Source organism: Colossoma macropomum, unplaced genomic scaffold (assembly GCF_904425465.1).
Source record: "Colossoma macropomum unplaced genomic scaffold, Colossoma_macropomum, whole genome shotgun sequence".
Taxonomy (NCBI): domain Eukaryota; kingdom Metazoa; phylum Chordata; class Actinopteri; order Characiformes; family Serrasalmidae; genus Colossoma; species Colossoma macropomum.
The window spans coordinates 1,092,795-1,113,474 of record NW_023495967.1 but is presented as its reverse complement, the minus strand read 5'-3'; the positions used below and the strand labels follow the sequence as shown (position 1 = coordinate 1,113,474).

The window sequence follows — 20,680 nt, the reverse complement described above, 5'->3', positions numbered from 1 at the left end:
TACTGAATAATTAAGTCTTTAATAACTGTATAATAAGCCTACAATTCAAAGAAAAAGTCTTTTACCTGAGATGCAAGCATGTGCTGCGATAAGTGGAATGGGAAAGAGCTGGCTGTGCCCGTGCCTTGAGGCGACAGGCCTCCGTTCTCCAGTCCACTGGTCCCTGACATGGACGCCAACAAGTGTCCCATGCCCAGGGTGGAGAAAGCTCCAGGGGTCATGGCAAATTGGCTCGGGTGAAATAACAGTGGTTGCCCCGTGGTCAGAGGGTTAAAGAAGTGCTGGCTGTGTAAACCGGACAAGGCCAGGCTTTGCAAATGACTCGCGCTAAAGTGCGATGGGCTCTCCGTCTGGACCACCAGTGGAGAAAAGCCCTCTTTGGTCCTGCTTAGGCCTGCGCTCTCTGCATCCTTCTTGGAGGATTCTGGTTCTTTGTGGTTCCTGCTGTCCGACTTGTCTTTCTCCAGGTTCCTAACGGCGAAAGCAGGCTCGCTGTCTTGCTTGCTGTCCAGGCAGTCTACCTTCTTGTCCAGGCTTGGCCTATCCTTGACCCTTTCCTCACTGCTCGCCCTGAAAGGAGACATCGGCTGAGGACCTGGGCTGCTCACTCCCACGGACCTTTCCTCTTGCTGGTCAAGTTCTTGGTCACTCTCAGTGCAATTTTTCTCATCTGTAAAAAATAAGAACATAAAAAAACGTAAATATTCCTTTCTTTTAAGGCAAAAATGCAACTGGAGATCATGCAGTTTTACAGAAATTGTTTAAGCTCTTCCTCTGAGGGCTAAATCATTTAGTTCTGACATGTTTCCACACAAACCACTTCCTTCTTGCGTGCCAGCTTTCGTCCATGGCACAATTGGCAGGGGAGTATTGTTTACCTCAAACAAACGGGCCCAAAATGCTTGAAAGGCAAAATGTCAATGGCTTTCTGTGTAACCTATTATTCTAAAGAAAAAGGTGCACCCAGTTCGCTGTGGCTCTTGTCTGAGATTAGCCGGCCTGAATGTCCACAGGCTATAAATTGGGAAAGAATGTAGGCCTGAGTACACTGTAAAAATGATTTGTTAAAAACTCAGAACCGTGTTTGTCTTAAAATGTGTAGTTCATAGAAACCCGAACAGGAAGTTAAAGTGCCCACATCCTTCATTTATACTGAAATTTATTTTATTTTATTGTGGTCTTTTCTTGTGGTAGGGGTTTATGTACAAAACCCAGCCATAATTCATTTTTACATGAGCATATTCTGACCTCTCTTTATCCCTTAGAATTAAACAGGCTGTTTTTGTTGCCGTGCCATCAAGTCGGATACATATATATAAATGACCTCTGTTCCAATTGGCTGCCCTGAATTGTGTCTCATTCTAAAAAAGCAGCCCAGCCTGAAACACTCCTTATAACTTGAATCATGAATGGGTGGAGCTAAAATGCTGTAAGCAGAAGAGAGGGATAAATGTAAATTTGTTGGTTTTTGTGTTATGATAAAAACATTGAATTCATTTCAAGTTAGTTAGTTTCCATATATAGACTGTAAAGTGAATGATACGCTTGTAACAATGTTAACTGTATAATTTAACAATGTTGACATACTACATCAAACTTTTTTATTTGAAAAAAAGTAAGAAAAATTCAGTTGTCTTTGATATCGGCCCGATAAGACGATGCAAAACTTATTATTATTATGTTATGTGAGCAAAATTGGTGAACTGAACGGACTCAGCAGAAAGAGAAAATTACTATGAAAAAACTTTCATTTTTCATTTCAAGTAGTTCTTTATATGGTGCTTAGCAGTTTTTGCTCAACATTAAATCTAAATCAGTGTTTACAATCTATTTGTTCTCTATACACAATTCCCCCAATCCTTTCACAGGCAGATAATAAATGAAGGCCTATGCCATCGCAATAATTGGTAAAATACAGGTTGCACCCTTAATCTTGAGGCTTGTTATTAAATTATGCATCTTAAGACATGATTCGGTAACTACAAAGAATTAATCATGAATTACTATGAAATTAATATGTAAGTTGTGGGACCACAAAAAGGCCCTAAGAGTTTAAGGTTTAAAAAATAAAGAAATAAGTTCATATATATATATATATAAATGGAGAAAGTAAGCAAACACAGGCCTAACAGGCTCAAAGCAAAACCAGTCCTACCTCGGCTGGTCCTGTTGAACTTGAGGGGGCTTGTAACTGCCCCTAGAGGAGAGTGGAGGGACTCGGTCCCGGCGTTTTGCTCGCAGGATGAAGTGTCTGACTCTGCCCCGTCCCGGTCTGCTTTGCACTGCTCGTCGTAGAGACGCAGCGATGGAAGGGTTAACTGCTTCCTAAAGATCCAGCAGTGAAGTTAGCTCAGTGCCCATCACACAAAGCACAGAATAATTCAGCAGGTCGTGCTCATGTTTCAATACCTTTTTTCCCTTCTGCCGTTCCCCGTGTCTCTGAATCCTTTGGCAAAGGGGTTGTTGTCGATTTTCAGCTGTGTGATCTGTGAAATTGGAATGGACATTTTATTTGAAAAGGGTCCGAGGGTCTGCATGCCAATCTGTCAATTTCTATTCGTATGCCTTACTGTAACAATATAAATATGAATAGCTGCTATGCGCTGCAACATGGATATGAAAAAAAAGTGATTATCTAGTAATAGTAATATAAGATCACAGTCATAAAGATAGTTAACAAATAAGTAACTTATAAAAGAAAAAAGAATGAAAAATGTAAATATCAGGCCAGTTTTCCATTTACTTTGACTGTAAAAATGGTTTGTTATTCTTCACAGAATATTATGCTGTGTGTACAGCATTGGGGAAATTGGCTCTGCATGGTGCTCAATAGTACGTTTCATTGCAGGCCTTCTCTGTATGTGCTCCCGTCTTCAAACATTTTCTTCGGTTTATTCTTGAAATGTGGTGCTTTAAGCTAGCTCTGACAGGGTCATGCAAAACATTAACATGTTCACTTTTCCTTTTGCCAAGTGAGTTTAACTTATCATTGTTCACATAACATTATAATATTTTACATTGTGCAAATTAACTGTATGGCAAACTAAAACATTTTTAAAAATAAAACAATAAATCACATTTACGGTTAATTACTTTACTCCACCAGATACGGATATACAAATACAACACTAACACATTCAAATATCTTGTAAGCAACTACATTGCACTGCAATTTCCTCGGACGAAGCATTAAAAGCATGAGCATGACCATAACAGCCCTGGGCACATTTTCTCACACCGGTCAGTCACTCACCTTGTCATTCTGATATGCAGTAACTGCTATGAAATCAGTCTCTGGGAACACGTATGTCCTGAAGGTGCTGTAGGGGAGCTTCAGGATGTCATTGGCTCTCACGATATGAAACCTGGGCTGGTATTTGTGCATCGAATTCAGGATGGTCTGGAAGACAGATAAACATTAATTACTATTATTATTATTATTGTTATTATTATTATTATTATTATTATTGGATTCACTAGGTAGATCATATATAGGTCTGGTTATACACTTATTTACAATGCTAGCAAAACTATTCTGAATGCATTAATTAACTGTATTAATTTACCATTTGAGCTTTAATTAACTCAACATTTTAAGGCAATCAGGTTCTTCAAACCTTTGGCTGTAGAACATTAGATTAGTAAATAAGGCATCATTAATTTACAAGTAGGCCACATTAACATTATGGGATTTCTTTATTATTTTAATCGTTTAAGCTTTTAATGATTTAGGGAGGCGTTACAGATCAAGCCAGTGTAGAAAATAGTAATTAGGTAAGTAATTAGGCAAAAAGTCAGTAATTAGGCTACGACATATTTAGTCAAAAGTAACCTATGACCACTACGAGGAAAACTCTGGGTCGGCATGTGGTACATGGTTTTCCTGGAACCAAGTGGCATTTATTTTTAAAGCAATCACTCTGCAAGCCTTCCTCGCTAAATTGCACTTAAGGGTCAGTCTCTGCAAACACTTTGGGGATGCACCATCAGGAAAGCTCCCTCTCCTGCCTCACTAATGAGATCCAAAAAGACGGCAAAGGCCTACAAGGCCTGGACCTGCATTTTTGCTCCTTAAATGACAGCACAGTTCTGTATCAGTGTATTAGTTTAGGCCTGGGTGAGATGCTTTCCAGCACAATGGATAAGATGTTTGCTTTGAAGATAGTGGGCCAACAATCAGGACACTTAGTAAATGAAAATGTGTTTTTGACATTATTACACAACCTAAACTTCAGTCATTAGGCACTAGTCATCAACGTAGCTTAAGCAGACAAATTCTGCTCTTCCAAGCAACAAAAATGTGAAGACGACTCCTGCCTTTTTTTCAATCACAATAAGTGTAAAAGTGCGGCCTAAAGCTTTTACAACAGCCACATTTAGGCCCAGCCTCTTTTTAAAAATGTAAGACTGAACCTAAACACCAGGACTACAAACTAGGTACATTTACTCAGATCCATTCACCTAAGTAGTAAAGTGGGGGGAGTTAACTTTCACTTCTTAGAGAGGAAAAGAACTTGCTTTTTATTGTGTTGTATTTTAGCTTCATTTAGCTCATAAGGCATTTTTGTGGCTAATTTTATTCAATTGGTTCAACTCTTGGACTGCGCTACTGTTTCTGACACCTCTCACTTTATAGCATTTTATTTTTGACCAAAACCCTCCAAAAAGAGAAGAACAGCACCTAACAAACCAGGTTCTACACTGAAAATGCTGGATATACTGGGAAGTTCCTCTGCAGCAGTTTTGAAGTTTTTAAATAAGCAAATAAAAAGTTGTTTTTTGCTTCATCTTAAGCCACAATTTCACTAAAACAAACATCACATTTACTTCCAAATGGCTTTAGTCTTCTCCACCAAAGTCAGGCCATGAGTCTGTAATCAGCAATGGAGCTACTGAACAGCTATTGAGATTTACAATGAACCCTACTTACAAAGCCATGCTTGTCCGAGATGTTGTTGGTCAGCTTGAGCTTGTGGAAGGTGACGGGCTTGGCCATCCACTGCTCCCCTGTGGCCGGGCTGTCCGGGTGGATGTACATGCGCTTGGGCATCTCGGGGTCAGCCTTGCCGGCCACCATCCAGCGCGAGTTGTGGAACTTGTATCTGCAGTCGTCGGCGGCCACGATGTCCATCAGCAGGATGTACTTGGCCTTCTTGTCCAGGCCGTTCACGCGCACTTTGTAAGGGGGGAACATCCTCCTGCGGGACGGGGACGTCCAGTTTTTAGGCCAACGGAATAAAATAATCTGCAGCCACTTATTGAGAAACTAAAAATTCGACTTAACAGAAAATAATACATTTTACAAAATGTAAAAATGTAAATAGATTATTTTGACCATAACTTGAAAAAAGAGAGTAAAAAGTACAAAGTGTTGCTGACACGTTCGTAAGGTGTTATAATTTGTTAAGATACGAAATATGAAAATGTAAATAACACTGAGCTTTCGGTTATTTTTGTGGTCACAGTTCGAAGCTTTTGCCGATAGAAGCGGACACGGCGGCTCTGAGCTGCTGTAATAATTGTAATTTTCCTTCATAATGGAGTAGACAGACTTGGAAGTTGCGAAATATTGATGTTAATTCTGTATCATTTTCCTCGAATGGGCTTGATGATGATGATAATTGCCGTTTGAGTTAGACAGGAGTGATTCATGCTTCCCTGAATTATATTGTGCTTTCTGGGAATGACACTCCTCTTCTTGCACTGGATTTGAAGCGAAATTGTAACAAACTTATACGCAATTTAACCATTTCCACTTATAACGGTTCATTTTTGGAACAAACTGCCTCATTCAAGCTTCACAAAATAACCTGTGGTACCTAAAAAGCTTCATTTCTCCATAAAACAGCACGACGGATACGCAACTCAACAAACTGCTGCTTTGTTTATGCCTTATTAAAGAATTCCTCACTGTAACTTCTCTCTTCTCGCTGAGCGGACAAACAGTGAAAACCTACCTGCCCGACTTGGTGATGACCATCTCCGTGCCCAGCTTGTGGAACTGGTCCCAGAGCTCCTTGGCCTCCAGGTTGACTTTGGGGTCGTCCTCCACGTCCTCCTCGGGCTCGAGGCTCTTGAGGGAGCGGAGGTGCTGCTGGTGCTGGTGGTGGCCGTGGTGGTGGTGGTGGTGGTGGCCGTGCAGCCCGGGGTGGAAGGCGGCCTCCGCGGCGCCGGACAGCACGGGCTCGGCCAGAGGCTTGGCGAGCGCCGGCGGCAGCGCGAGCGCGGGGAAGAAGGAGGGCTGCGCCGCGGCCAGGAAGGCGGACACGGGGAAGTCTGCGGGCCGGTGCGCGGGGAACGGAGGAGGGTACGCCATGGCGGTGCCCGCGAGCAGCGGGTCTCTCATCGGGGCATCCACAAAGAAAAAAAAATGAAAAAATTTAAAAAAAGTAAATTAATTTAAATCTGTAATGGGAGGAAACGGGCGCTGGAGTCGCGCGAGTGCCCGGTTAACCAGAAAAGGCAAATATAAAAAATGAAAAAGGGAAAAAAAATAATGAACAAGGAGACTAGACTACCCGGTGCAGCTTCGTCCAGGTAAACAAACAATAAGAAGAATAATGATGATGATAATACTAATAACAATAATAATAATAGCCTAATAATCAGCTGAAAAAATCACTTGATTTTTTTTAGTCAGCAGTGCCAAGAATGAAAGCATTCAGGTTTCCAGAAGGCGAGCAAAAGAGTTAAAAGTGGCTCGTAGGCTGTTAGTCCGGACCGTGATGCTCCAGTAAAGCGGTGCAGTAACATCCGTCAGTGAAGAGCAGCACTTCAGCTCTTCGACAGTTTCCTTTTCTCTCTCTCTCTCTCTCTCTCTCTCTCTCTCTCTCTCTCCGTAACGCGGAGGGATAAAAAAACAACACGAAGCCGCGACAAGAGCGAAGGAATCAGCGTGGACTCCGCGCGAAGTCGGAAGCTCTTTGGCGCTGGCAGTTGTGTGTGGATTCGTCCTTTGCGCTCTTGCCTACACACTGTCCCCTCCTCTCCGCTTTCCCCCCGCACTAATGAGCCGAACCGCGCTGATTGCCCATTTTACGCTTTCTCGACCAATTGCGGAGCGCCGTGGGCGTGGTTTTCACAGCTCCAACCAAAATCGGGGGGAAGGAGAGGGAGGAGGAGGAGGAGGTGAGGGGAGTTGGGAGGGGGGGGCGGGAGAGAGCGAGAAGGTGTCGGAAGCGTTTGAGGTAAGAAAACATGTCAACAGAATAAAATATTAACCAATGACAGAGTAAGGAGGTGGAAATCCCACCCCCACTCTCTCCCCTCCATACAGCGGAGCAGCGCTCTGTCCGCGGCCGCCGCACAGAGCGCCCGAGCCGGCTGCAGCTTGTGAGGACTCCCGCTCTCCGGGCGGCCTCTTGCAGCGCTCCAGATCTTCACGGACTCGATAGTTCGCGGCTGTATTAGTGTTTTACTGACGCTCAGTGTGTGTGTGCATGTGTGCGTGTGTGTGTGTGTGTGTGTGTGCGTGCGTGTGTGTGTGTGTGTGTGTTTAGCGCTAAAGAGACTGTGGTCTTTGGAGTTTGAGTGGTGGTTCCTCACTTGCTGGTAACATCTTATGATTTATTATCAAAACAACAAAACAATGTCTGTTTACAGGTTAAATTTTTATTTAAAGCGGTGTTTAAAGTATCTTGCTTAAAGTATTTTTTACCAGGAAAGAGTTAAATTTTGCACTAAAAACAGTGCTCAGTTAAATAAAGCGCTGCAGTTTCAAGACACAAAACAACGACTTATTTAATATGGAAGAACATATTGTTGAGGTTGACGGATGGGCCATCCTCCTCAAAAGTCTTGGTAATTATTAATCGCTTGGTAGTTGGTTAGGTTACATTATGTCCCGCTACATGGAGGAGAACATAAGCAGCCTTACTCAGCTTGAACACTGTTCTGTATCAAGACATCTATTACTATTGACTAACAGGAGAAATAGGTATATTGAAAATAATATAAACCTATGAACGGCAAGTTATAAATGACAAAAACGTGCCAGAAAAGCGTTTGTTTTTAATGATATATGAAGAATACCATCATTTATCTTTTATAACTTTAAAGGGGAATTCCACCAGGCTTTTAAATTTTCTACGTAATTCACTCGTTCAGACGTAAACAAAATCATCTAGTGCGTTTTGGTGTGAAGTAGTTCACTGTAGAGAAACTTTCCCACTAAGATTTCTTTAGGGTGGGGGTGATAGGAACCAGGGGTGCATGCAAATACATCCATTTTGTTTACTACTCAAAATGACCAGTATTATATGACCAGTTATATATAACTGATAATGGTAAAGGTGTGGTTAATATATATATATATATATATATTATATATATATATATTATATATATATTAACCACACCTTTATAATATATATATATATATATATATATATATATATATATATATATATATTTATATATATATATATTATTTGCGTCACAACAACCTGCATGTACACCTCCGCCATGAAGTGATTTTAATAAATATAGGCCAAAACTATTGTAAAACAGTGTCTCATACATCAAGCAGGGCATTTACAACGTCATTTGAAAGCTTTCTGTGAAGGAGCTTTGAGAGGCATTGAACTCTTCGGACGTCTGGTTCCCATCACTACCACTGTGAACAATTCTGACTCTAAGTTTCTCTACAATAAACCATTTCGCCTCAAACTGCTATGAATGACTGTTTGCACCTTGGCATATACTTATGCAGAACTTGGATGGAATGGAATTCCCATTTAAGAATTCTCTTAAAAACAAAAAAATAGCCTTTGTGCTAATGTATTTATCGGCCATTTATTTATTTATTCATTTATTTATTTATTTATTTGTGTCATTTGTGTCATTTGTACTCTTATGCTGAACTTGTTTAATCAGCAAAGCGCTAGTGAAGTGTTGGGCGACACACAGAGTTCAGTCCACTTGATAAACACAGCCCCCTCATGCTAAAGTCAGGCTACAAGCGCGTCATCTTGTGTTCCGATGTGCTGAGATGTGAATGGAAAAGCAGAGTCGTGTGCCTTTAAGAGGCTCCGCCCACGCATGCGTGATGAAGTGGGACTCGGGGTTTGGCGCCAGTCGGCTGGAGGCCTACAATAAGAACCTACCCCTGTCACTTCATATTTACCCCCCCACTCACCCCCACCCTCACCCCACCCCCTGCACCACAGTCCTCAAACAGCTCAAACAGCCTTCACCCATCCGCTCTCTGCTCCCTCCAGCTCACAGGTTACAATCAAACCCCAGACAGACCCGTTTATCCTCGTTTGAAATATTGCTGTATGACACAATTAGCTTAGCTTAGCTCAAATGGGGGGAAAATGCTATGTGGGTAAACAATGAAGAGGAACATTTAGCCATATGCGTTGAAAACAATGTTAACCTGTTAATGTCCGCATCTGAACTTTTACATTCTGGTCATATGTTCTTTAAGCTTTTCCGGAGCACCAAAAATGAGAGGATTTGTTTCAGAATTAAGTAAACATTTTGGCTAAATTCACCTCATTATCGCTTAGCATGTTAAATTCAGTCTTTTGAACTGAGCTGTCATGTGGGACTACTGACTTTTTGTTGAACAATGAAAAAATACAAATTTAATTATGATGAAAATTACATGTAGTCAAAATCTATAGCTGTATAAGCACAGCTTACACGAATCTGAACAAGTTTTGTGGCATTTTTCCTCATCACGCTAAGTGCAGTTATTGGCTATGATTATGCTAATGCTAATTGGCGTTTTGTGTCAGGCTTCATGTTCCTTACAACTCTTCCGAAACCGCTTAAACTCTTCAGAAATGTGCTTAAATGTGACGCTGATTGGGCTGTTTGTGCTTCTGCAGGACTTCTTGAAAGCTAGCCACTGCTCACCACACACATTAGCCATGACTCAGAGGAGTCCCCTGAGAGCGGCGCAGGGTCGCCGCCGCCTTTCTTCTTCTCGTCAGACAGTGAAGTCTCGGTGCTGTCAGACTGCTGGAGGCTCTGAATGGAGAGGGACGAGCCGAGGCCGTCGTGTTTAGCTGCGGTGTGTGGATGGGAATATCTCTCGGGATATGAAGAAAGAGAGAGAGCATGAGATGAGAGGGAAATCCCTGGATGTGAAGAAAACAGCTGGGCAGTTCTGGTAAGATGGAGTATTTCTGTATGTGTATGTCTGTGTTGGACCTTAACAGGCAGCAAACTTCAGGTGAACTATTCCTGTCTTTATTTATTTGTGTCAAATATTGTATACATTTTTTTTAGACTGGGAAAAAGAAGACAAAACAACAGAAAGCTGAGTTGTTTACATTGTTTAAAGCTGATTTCATTGCTTCATTGTTTACTTATACGTGATCATATGATCTGGTTTACGCAGTTAACGTAACTATGAACATGTATTAATGAGTACGTACGTATTAACGTACGTGATCTTCGTTAAGTAATTCATATCGACTAGAGATGTGATATGTGAATGATATTGTGAAGAATCATATAATGATATGAATTAACTTTATTAATAAGCTTTTTGTCTAAAAGTAAACGCTTTTTATTGAGAATTTGTGCAGGAAAAATCAAATAAATAAATGATTTTGATTAGTAATTACAAGAACTGGTACATCGTAGCTTATACACTTACAGCAAAAAGGGCTGCATAGTATCAAAATAAGGTTCTAAAGGTTCTAGGTCATAGAAAAGACCTTATTCTGGTGCTACATAGAACCACTTTTGAAGGGTTCTTCGAAGAACCACATATAACAGGTTTCCCATCATCAATAACCATTCAAAGGGATCCACAGAACCACTGCCTTTGCTGAAGAACCACTAAAGAACCATTGAACTTATGAAAAAATAATACATATAAAGGCAGTTTAGTACAATTTAGTAAAAGGTTAGTAAAATAAAAAAGATTGAAAAAGCTTAAAATTGACACGAGATTGTTTTGAATGAAGATGAAGAGATAATGTGTTATTAAAAGTTTATAACAAGCGTTATTTATTTCGCAATTAGCACGACAAATAGTGCGCATCGTGCTTTCAAATGCTCGCTGAAAGAAAGCACATTAACCCCACACGAAGGAAGTTAATGATTTGCCATGTATATACGTCTCGAGCTAATTATATAAACACAAGTCAAGGGAACGCTCGAGCCTATTTATTTGCAGCGGGGAGCGCGCGCTACCGTGCCACTCACACGCTGCCTCTCATTCAAGCAACGTTAAGGGACTAAACACTGAGCTACAAGGACATTTTGACATCATTATTTAGGTTATTATAAATAGCAGCGTTCGTAAATAAGGCATGGATGAAAAAAAAATAGGAAGAAAACAGGCTAAACAGGGTGAATTTTCCCAGGCTGTAATTATTTATCTGAGACTTTTTGTGTGCTCAGTGTTATCGTCCTCAAGCAGCATCTCTTCGCAAATCCTCTTCTGCCGTGTTTATCCTGTCGGAGCAGCTCCTTGGCGCCAGCCCGTTGAAGACCTGTCCAGTCCTTCGCGTTCCTCCACTCCGAGGCTGTGACTCGCCCAAGCCCTCAACCTTCCTCCACTCTCCCCTCTCTTTTATTTCTGTCCTTACAGGGGGGTTTCGTGTCCCGCCTTGCTGCTCGTCTCCAATTCTGCTTCCATTCTCATTGGGATAGCTCCATGCCTCTTCTGCTCCTGGAGACTGTGGTAACGCTCTGGCTTTGACATATCTTTGGCTTAAGTTAAGAGTGATTCCTCCTGAAGGCTGATGCCAAGGTCTTCACCTGTACGTGCAAAATGTAGTTGAAAAGAGATTCAGGGTCCAGTTTTGGAGGACAGCATCATTTTGTTTTCCTTGTCTGCGTTTTATCATACTTCAGTGTATGAAAATCTAATTCTTTGGGGTGATATCTAAAACAGATCTGTAAGCAGAGGTTGGTAGTAACTGGTTTCATTTAGTCCTATTTTTTTTTCCTATTTATTTCTTACCTAAATGCTATTTACCCCAGTATACGATTGTGTGAAAAAGAAGCTACATATTGGCAATTCCACTTTAGTAATGTCCATGCTTTTGGGGGTCCAGTTTCATTCTGTTATGATGGTGACAGCACCTTGACTGATTCGCCCTTAATTACACTTCTCACTTTGAAACTTTAGATAGACCAAAATAATGCCAAACAGAGTAAAATAGAGCTGAACAAACGTTTCCTGTGCTGATAGATGCTGGAGGCACTAAGAAGTTCCACAGCAGATCTGAATTGAGCTCAGTAAGGTTTTGTTAAATAGTAAATAGTTTTACTTGGGTTATTGTTGCGTAGGAGTAACAATACTTTGGCTTTAATAAGATTTTAGAGTGCTTTACCCATCTCTGGCCCTGCAGGACTGTATTAGGATTCCCCTTATTGGAGGGCATTTGCCAATAATAACATTAAGACAGATTTAAAAGCAAGGACGCACCTAATCCAATGAGGTATGAAACAAACAAACAAAAAAAAATCATAATTTTTAGACAGTTTTGGAAAGATTTTTATAAAACTCATTTTAGTTGATATGTATTGGTAGCTTCAATTAAAAAAATACATTGAACAAATAGTTTTTAATGTTTTAATGTTTTTGCCACAGATCATGTATAGAAGATCAATACACTGTCACCAGAAACGACTTATACTATATATAAGCATATAGAATATAGTATACGTTTCTGGGGACAGCGTATTGTGTGTATATATATATATATATATATATATATATATATATATATATATATATATGGGTAAAATGGGTATTTTTAAATAGGTAATGCGAGGATTAATAATTATTAGGTTAACGCTGCTTTCACTAATTCAATACTTGACCAATCAGCCACCAGTTTCATTTTTTCATGTTTGCAACCAAGACATGTCTCTTACAGAAAATTGGACGTAAGAAAGAAGAAGAAGGTGCTGCACAGGCCTGTGGTCACTTGCATAAAATCTCTTAAGTAAACTTTAGCCGCAAGTCTTCCCTTAACCTTGATTGGGCCGAGTGAAATTTCTTCAGGGAAATTTTAAGTGGAAAGTGAAAAACAAATCTATCCTAACAGTGAATTAAAGGTAAGATTTAAGTTCAAGTTTCAGCACCTACGTTCATGACAGCTACACAATTTAAATTTACAACTCTGTCCGTTTTACTTACAATAAACACTTAAGATGTTTTAAGTAAGCTGCCAGTAAATGTTCTGGATCCATCCGGTGTGGGTTTTCAGAAATGTACATATAAATAGTGTAAATATATGTATATATACACACACATTTTGTATATTTATATGTATTGTGCTGTATATAGTTGGCCTGCGCGCTATGGATTACTGAATTCTTTGTAAATATTGTCATTTTTGATCTATGCTAAACAAAGAGCGAATTCACTTAGCCTACATTGATTTAAACCTATTTAAAAAGCTAAAAATCATTCTAAACCCGAGAACTAATTATCTAGTAATAGGCTTATTAAATTATACAATGTAAGTGTATGGTATGAATGTACGTGGGCGTCACAGCACATGCGCACACATTGCAGCTAAATGAACCACGAACATAGCGGACCTTCTACATAATTTACAATCCCTGCAAAAGACCTACTGGTGTACTTTTCTAACCATTAATCATTCAGCCTGAACACAGAGTGAAGAATACTCTCTGAAAAGGCGAAAGCTAACAGCAACAGGTGTTTATTTTATCATTTTTCCTCCTCAGTTGAATGTCCATTAAATATTTTTTTAATTAAATAAGCATTAGGCTCCTGACTCCTGTCCAGTAACCAGTTTGGAACATTACTAACAAAAATAAACCATTTTCCTAAAAATATAACTCTAAAATATAGCCAGAAAAGTGAAAGTGTGACGGTTATATTCTTTTCATTCTGATTTTTTATTGCTATATTTTTACTGGACCTACAGATATATCAGCGTACACGTTGAATAATTACTCTTATTACCAGATTACGTGAAAATGTGGTCCATTTCTCCACAGAAATACTGACCTTCAGAAAACTTCAGTTTAGATTCACAGTAATTATCCCCCCTGTGTTGAATGAATTAACACCTACAAAGCTACATTACACCTGCAGTGCTGGATTAACACCTAAAGCGATGGATTAACGCGTACAGTGTTGTAGTAACACCTACAGCGTTCATTTAAGCCCGGATGGAGTCAAATGGACACTTACACTTTGTTTAGCACTGGAGCTTTTGCCCTGTTGAAACGGCGCTGAGGTGAAAGTGTACAAGACGACTGCAACACGAAGAAGACGAGACAAAATAAAAGACAAAAGTGAACGATCTGAAACTGTGATTAAAAGCCTCCGCCGACGCCGCTGGATCCTCGAGGGTAAACAAGGTGGCTGTTTGTGCGCGTGATGGGCACCGGTAGCCTTTGATATCTGCGCATGTGTCGTGCTGTTGAGTGTCACTGTCTACATGTATGTTTCCAATAACGCACAATAAAGCGAGCTGAATCATTTGAAGGCCCACTTTGTTTTCTTTCGTTACGGCTTCAGAGTGATTACGTTCCCTCTTCAAAAAGAGCAGCTAATGAGTTTGTTTTGTCTAATGAGTTTGTTTTGGGGGGTAAGGAAAAAAGTCGAAAACCCATCCTCATCCCTCCGTCCTAAATGCATAATTGATCAAGTTAAAAACTTGGAATTCAACATCAAGTCTCACTCAAATACTCTTGGATTCCCTGCCAGTGAGAAACTGCGTTAGTCTAGGAGACAGACTCTAAGATTTCTTTATTTTTTCATCTTTGAGGGACAGCTGCATGCTTTAAATTTGTGTCTCTTGACACAATGTTTTCAAACGTGGCAAAATTACATTGTTTTAATGTATTTTAAATTTTATACTGACATTTTGGCAACACACTTCCTTGATAATTAATCAAAGAAACATAAGAGATATAAATGTGATTCAAGAAATTTCAAAGTTATTTTCCCGGTTTTATAATAAGAAGTGACATTGTTGACATTTAGTTTTAGCTTGATTTAGTCTTTTGGTTTTATACTTCTTTAGCTTCATAATGTGTGTGAAGTGAATTCATCCTCATAAATAATTTGAGGAGATACACGTTGAAGGCCTTACTAATACAATGTGCGGCCCAAAGTATTTATGCTTTAATCAATTTTAAGGTCAGTATATTTCAAGTAATTAAGTTTGAATACTCCTAGTAGAGCTGCTTGTACAATTTTAATAATTTTATTAATCATTTACATTTGACTCAACAGGTGACTAAAAAGCCTTTAATAAATTGCCTTCATCACTCCAAATGTTGCATACCTGTTGATCTGTGCTCACTCCAAATGCAACTTTGCTGACCGAAGACTTTTTGCACTTTTTCGGAGCCCGCAGTCTTTGTTGCATGTGGCCCAAAATGTTTGAGATGCCTTAAAAAGGTCATCCCTCCAGCCTGCCTTGCCCAGGCGATCCACCACTGATCAAAGGCAGACGGGGCCATAGTGGAGGGGGTGGAGAGGGTACTCACTTTGGGCTTGGATTGGAAGGTGAATGTATTAACTTCACAGGTCAATCTCTCAGCACATCAGCACTGGACTTCTTGGAGGAATGTTCTAGATCTTGGATTGGTGGGCATATGTATATAGGGGGGCAACATTAGAGTTAGTAGCACTGGCTGGTTGATAAAATTACAAGTATTGTAGTCCTAAGCGGGGGGTCAGTGCAGAAAGCCTGCCTGAAAACATAGTGTTAATCTTCTGCCTGTAGACTGCCTACAGAAATCATGATGTGAAAAGATAATTTCAGGTTTGCCTGAGCAAATTACACTCTTGAAAATAAAGGTGCCAGAAACTATTCTTTCAAGCAGTGCCATAGAAGAACCACATTAACATTTGATGTATGGTTCTATAAAAAAAATACTTCTTTCAAATGAGATGTATGAGTATGAACAACGCTTTCACACACTGGAGGAAGTTTTTATTAATCTCTAAATAATGAAGTGGTCCTGTACCAATCAAAGGTTTTCCCAGAATTGAACATCCATTTCAAGAAGCATTATTTTTTAGAGTGTTCTATGTCTCCTACCGTCTCTTAATTTCCATTGTTTTCTCTCTGTTCTCTGTCTAAAATAAAGCACCAACCCCATTAAAAGGAAACCAGCGATTGATGAAGTTACGAGGGTCTCTCTTGCCGGATGCTCAAACAAAGAGAGGGAGGAAAAGTAGGGGGAGAGAGGGATGGGGTTGCAGCCGTATGACAGTGCAGGTCTGGGCTAGGAAGTGAGCTCAGTGCTCCCACACAAGACGAATGGCTCCCCGGCTAACAGGGGTAATAACTTGTAATCAAAGCCATAAGACGGGCCGAGACTGGGTTTGAGGTGGAGGGGGGTAGCGGTGGGGAGTATTACTTGCACCTCTTCTCTTCTCTTCTCTTCTCTTCTCTTCTCTTCTCTGCACCTTGTTTGTTGCTTGACTCCTCTGCAACACATATTTTATCTCCTACCTCCTTCCCTGCAGCCTTTCATAAATTGTACAGTGCAGGTTTGAAGGCAGGGCAGGACACAGAAAGAAAAGGGGGGTAAATGGGTAGCCAAGGAAGCGTTTCTGCTTTTCTTCAGTCACCACACCCCAAGGACGGACCCAAGAGTCCCCCCCCACTTTCCCTCCTGCACCCGTCCAACCGACAGCCCAAAAATCGCCTCGTTGACATCAGAGGGAGCTGGGACGGGCAGGAAGGAGGCCATCAATCTCTGGCCAAGCGACAGCACTTTCACCTCTCCGCTCGCGGATCCACACCTGGGACACATTCGACATCATGTTAGGTCATTGCAGCCCTTTGGCGGAGTCAGTGCCGGGTCGAGGCCGTAAAGCAACAAGCCCATCTGAAGCTCTTCCCGGTGATAAACAGGAATTGGGGACATGGAGGATCTGTGCAGAGCTGGGGAAACAGCTTTATTTCTCTGGCTCAGGTTGCAGAAAACAGCCAGGGCATTGAGAAGTGCAGTTAACTTGTAATAGTGTTAAAGCGGGGTTCAGCATAAAACAGGATGAGTTCAAGTGTCTGGACAAGGCCCCCAGGCAGTGGACCTAAGTAATGGCCTGTTTTCATGGCCTATCTTGAAATACTGTATGTAGGTAAAATATAATACATAACAATAACATAGTCCAATTAATTTATACTTTACTTAGCACATCAGCCTATGTGCATAAATTAGGGTGGTGAAAATACACACGATTCTCAAAGCTGCAAGTGCTGCAGGAATGAATGGTAAATCACCCCAGTTTATGATAACGTTCTTGCTCTTCTTTTTTCCTTAGCACATACCTTAACACACACACACACACACACACACACACACACACACTCAACCTCTCTGGGCATCCAGAGGCAGCAAAAGGCTTTATCAGGGCTTAATCTGTAATGATATCACTTTCCCGGCCAAAGCTTGGGCCCCAGTACCACTCCGAGCCTCAGCTCCCATAGGAATGCAAGTGTGGCTCATTACTCTGAAGGCCTTAAGCTGATGAAGACCATTAAAGACCTAAAAGCCTTTCTTGTGTGGCCTAATGCACCCACATTCTAGCACTTCTCAGACATTGCACTGGAGCTATGTGTTTTCAGCCAGCTCTGAAAATTCCCAGCAGTCTGCCAAGCTTAAGACGTGGGGCATTTGCAGTCAAGTTGTTGGAGCTGAAAAGTTTCTATTTGTTTTATGAGGCTTACCTACCACTTGGTAATGAATACAGTGGCTGACAACTCCATCCAGCAAGGCCGGTTGTCAACAGACGCGTGTTCAGCACTTTTTTCATTTTGACGAAATACATATGACCTCAGAAATAAAATGTAAGTGAAAATAGCCCTATAAAATAGTTTTCAATGAACAACTGCTCACCAGAATGGCCTGATAAGGCCCAGCTTTAGTGCTTTTCTGTGAATCACTGTAATCCTCTTTCTCTTCTCACTTCAGGGCCCTGCTCAGGCAGATATAAACCCTACCACTTTTCACGTGACACTAATGGCTTTGGTGTTTGCCACCCTGCCAAGTACAAGCTCAAAACCACAATTGAATTTGACCAGAGAGTGCATCCCATTCATGCATTCTGGGCTAAAGTTGCCTTGTAGAGAAATGACCAGTTGGCCTGACCCAAATTCTGAGGTTAGGTGACCTAAAAGAAACAACAAAACTGGCCTCAGATCAGGCTTCTCTCATTGGTACACTCTTCTACACTGCCAGGGAACTGTCCCCCTGATTCAGAACACATTGCTCCAAATGAAAGACTTGCAATGACAGAGATACATGTGGGGCAGCATTAGGCTGCAAAACTGAGACGGGGATCAAAGGGGAAACAAAAGAAGCTCGTAATCAGGGAGCTGTGTGCCAGTGTTGAGCATGGACGAGGGAGAACAGCCCCTTACTTCAAATCACCCCCCAGCCTAATTTAAACATCCCCATCATGGGGTCTTGGCCAGTAACCCACACCCGCCCCTAGCTCCACAAGTCCAGCCTCTCCTTCTCTGATTTGTTATGTCATTTAAAGTTTAATCCAGCTGTCTCCTGTTAGCGCTTTCACGTCAAAATGTCGTTTGGAGGAACCTGCCTTCAGGAAGGAGGCAGAGGAGCCAGAGCAAGCAGACAACTCCATCTTCATCTACCCCAATCAGCCTTCATTAGAGAGGGCCAGTCTGCGGGACATCCTTACCTCTACTAGCATGTGAACTAGAGGATATGATCATGTTACATGGCGAGCAGAGATGCAAAAATGCCATCTGGTCAAGTCAATATTTCTCTGATGGCCAACACGGTGGAGTAAGCTCTTCTCCATGTTGATTACATCTTTGAGGTAATGCTCTAGATAGAGTGCATTCTTAGAACATAGCCCCGGGAAACAATTTATGAAGTTGGCATTGCAGGCTTACCTATAATTTAGACAGTTTATACCTCTGACGTAGCCATATAACACCAGCTAATAAAGCTAGGGAGCTAGGGAGGTAAGAGCACGAGTAGAGGGGGTGGTTTGGCACTGGCCAACTTTGACTAAATTTGACAATCTTTCACCTTCACCTCTTTTACTTTCCAATCAATGGATAGATTTGAAACCTGGCTCCTCCACTGCCACCATGTGGGTGTGGCTTTCCCACCACAAATCACCAATCACCTACCAAAAGAGAATAAGTGTACCTTGTCCTATTGTTGAGGAACAGTGAGCATTAATAGGGCCAGTGGCATGGAGCATTGTTATTGTTTAAATACGCTCTCAGACATTGCAGGTGGAAGCGGCAGAAACCCAGAGCCGCTTTCAATTACTCTTTAATGAAAACCCTACTGTTGCTTGGCTGCTGCCTGGGGCACAGCAGTCCTGCCCTGCCAAGTTCGGAGTTAACCCAGAGACCCTGCCTGGATATCTCCTTTCTACATCAACACCATCAGCTGACCTAAGATTGAAATCAGCCAGGATGCTTAAAGTTCACATGCAAAGAGGAAGGGAAATGTGACTTGTTTGAGTAAGAGGACATTAACATATAGCACAGCTGAATGTAGACAGTATCTTACACATTAGATTCGGTTGGACATTCAGAGATATAGTTGGGGTACAAATAGACAAAGGGAGCACCCGGAGTAGAAGCAGTTTGCTGTCTTTTCCTTAAACAAGCAAACTGAACAGACAAATCAACAAATAAATAAATGCATACATACATGCATATATAAATAAATAAATACATAACCTTGACCAGGCTCCACGTTTCATTCCTGGTTCATGATTGTCATAATCTGCAGTCACCAGTTAGTGTTTTTGCTGTATGATGAGGAGTATCAGGGTCTTCATTTGAACTGTAATGTTGTGGAGCTGCTGTTTTGTGTAGTGTTCTGCCAAAAAGTCAAGGGATTTCATTTTCAGTGTCTCAGCGGACACCGTTAACTTTAGTCAATGTTCACCTGCCCATTGCTTTGTAAAGAGAGACTTTCAATGCACTTTGGTACACAACTGAATGCAAAAGTTTGGGTGCCCCTGGCCAAATGATGTTTATATTGACTTTCTAAGTGACAAAAGTTAATACATCCTCTACAGAGAACACACTTAAATATGCTCAAATCTTGAAGCACCAATTCTATTCCGTTTTACATGTTGGAAAAAATAAAATATAACAAAGTAAATGTGATTTTGTATACATTTTTAACACATTTTGTATTTTCCCTATATGTTAAATCCAGCAAATAAACAATAACTGTGCATTACAATGTGCAGAAGTGTGTTCACTGTAGAGGATATATATATATATATATTCATTTGTGTTAGCTAGAAATGATGAGTGCATTGGGGTTTTTTCAGTGCCATCGAAATCATTCTGGAACTCCATTTTACGGTTTGGACATACTCAATAAGGACAACATACTCAATAATTCGCTAAAACGCAAATAGGGATCTATTTCAGTCATAGTCCTGATTTCAATTCCAAATTTGTCCATTTCACATGTAGGGCTGAGCTCAGAACCTGGAGGTTCTACTTTTGGGGCAGAGATAAATGGCTGTTAGTGTGATGTAGGTCTGAATCGGGGAGGTCAGTCTAATCGGAGCTTGATTAAGCGAGTGGGGTGCAACAGGGGCCAGGCACTGAGCCATGGCCACAGCACAGATCTGTATCTGCTGTTAGGACTCTGCAACAATTAACTCAGCTCTGCGCTGGAACAACATGAGCCAAGCTGCTTCCATTGCAATGCCATATTTAAGTTTGTCCTTGTAGAGGATCTGTTAACTCAT

At 41.1% G+C, this 20,680-nt stretch overlaps 1 protein-coding gene across 1 annotated transcript; it reads right to left on the bottom strand.

Annotated features, from left to right (window-relative positions):
• Nucleotides 1-65: 65 nt before the first annotated feature.
• Nucleotides 66-6,996, bottom strand: LOC118803830 (T-box transcription factor TBX2b-like; the record flags this gene model as incomplete). The annotated part of the gene is made up of 6 exons (XM_036564341.1): nt 5,958-6,996; nt 4,931-5,198; nt 3,254-3,400; nt 2,410-2,486; nt 2,156-2,325; nt 66-670 (listed from the first exon to the last, which is right to left on the bottom strand). Coding segments are annotated over exons 1-6 (1,656 nt in total), but the record flags the coding sequence as incomplete, so codon positions are not given.
• Nucleotides 6,997-20,680: the final 13,684 nt, after the last annotated feature.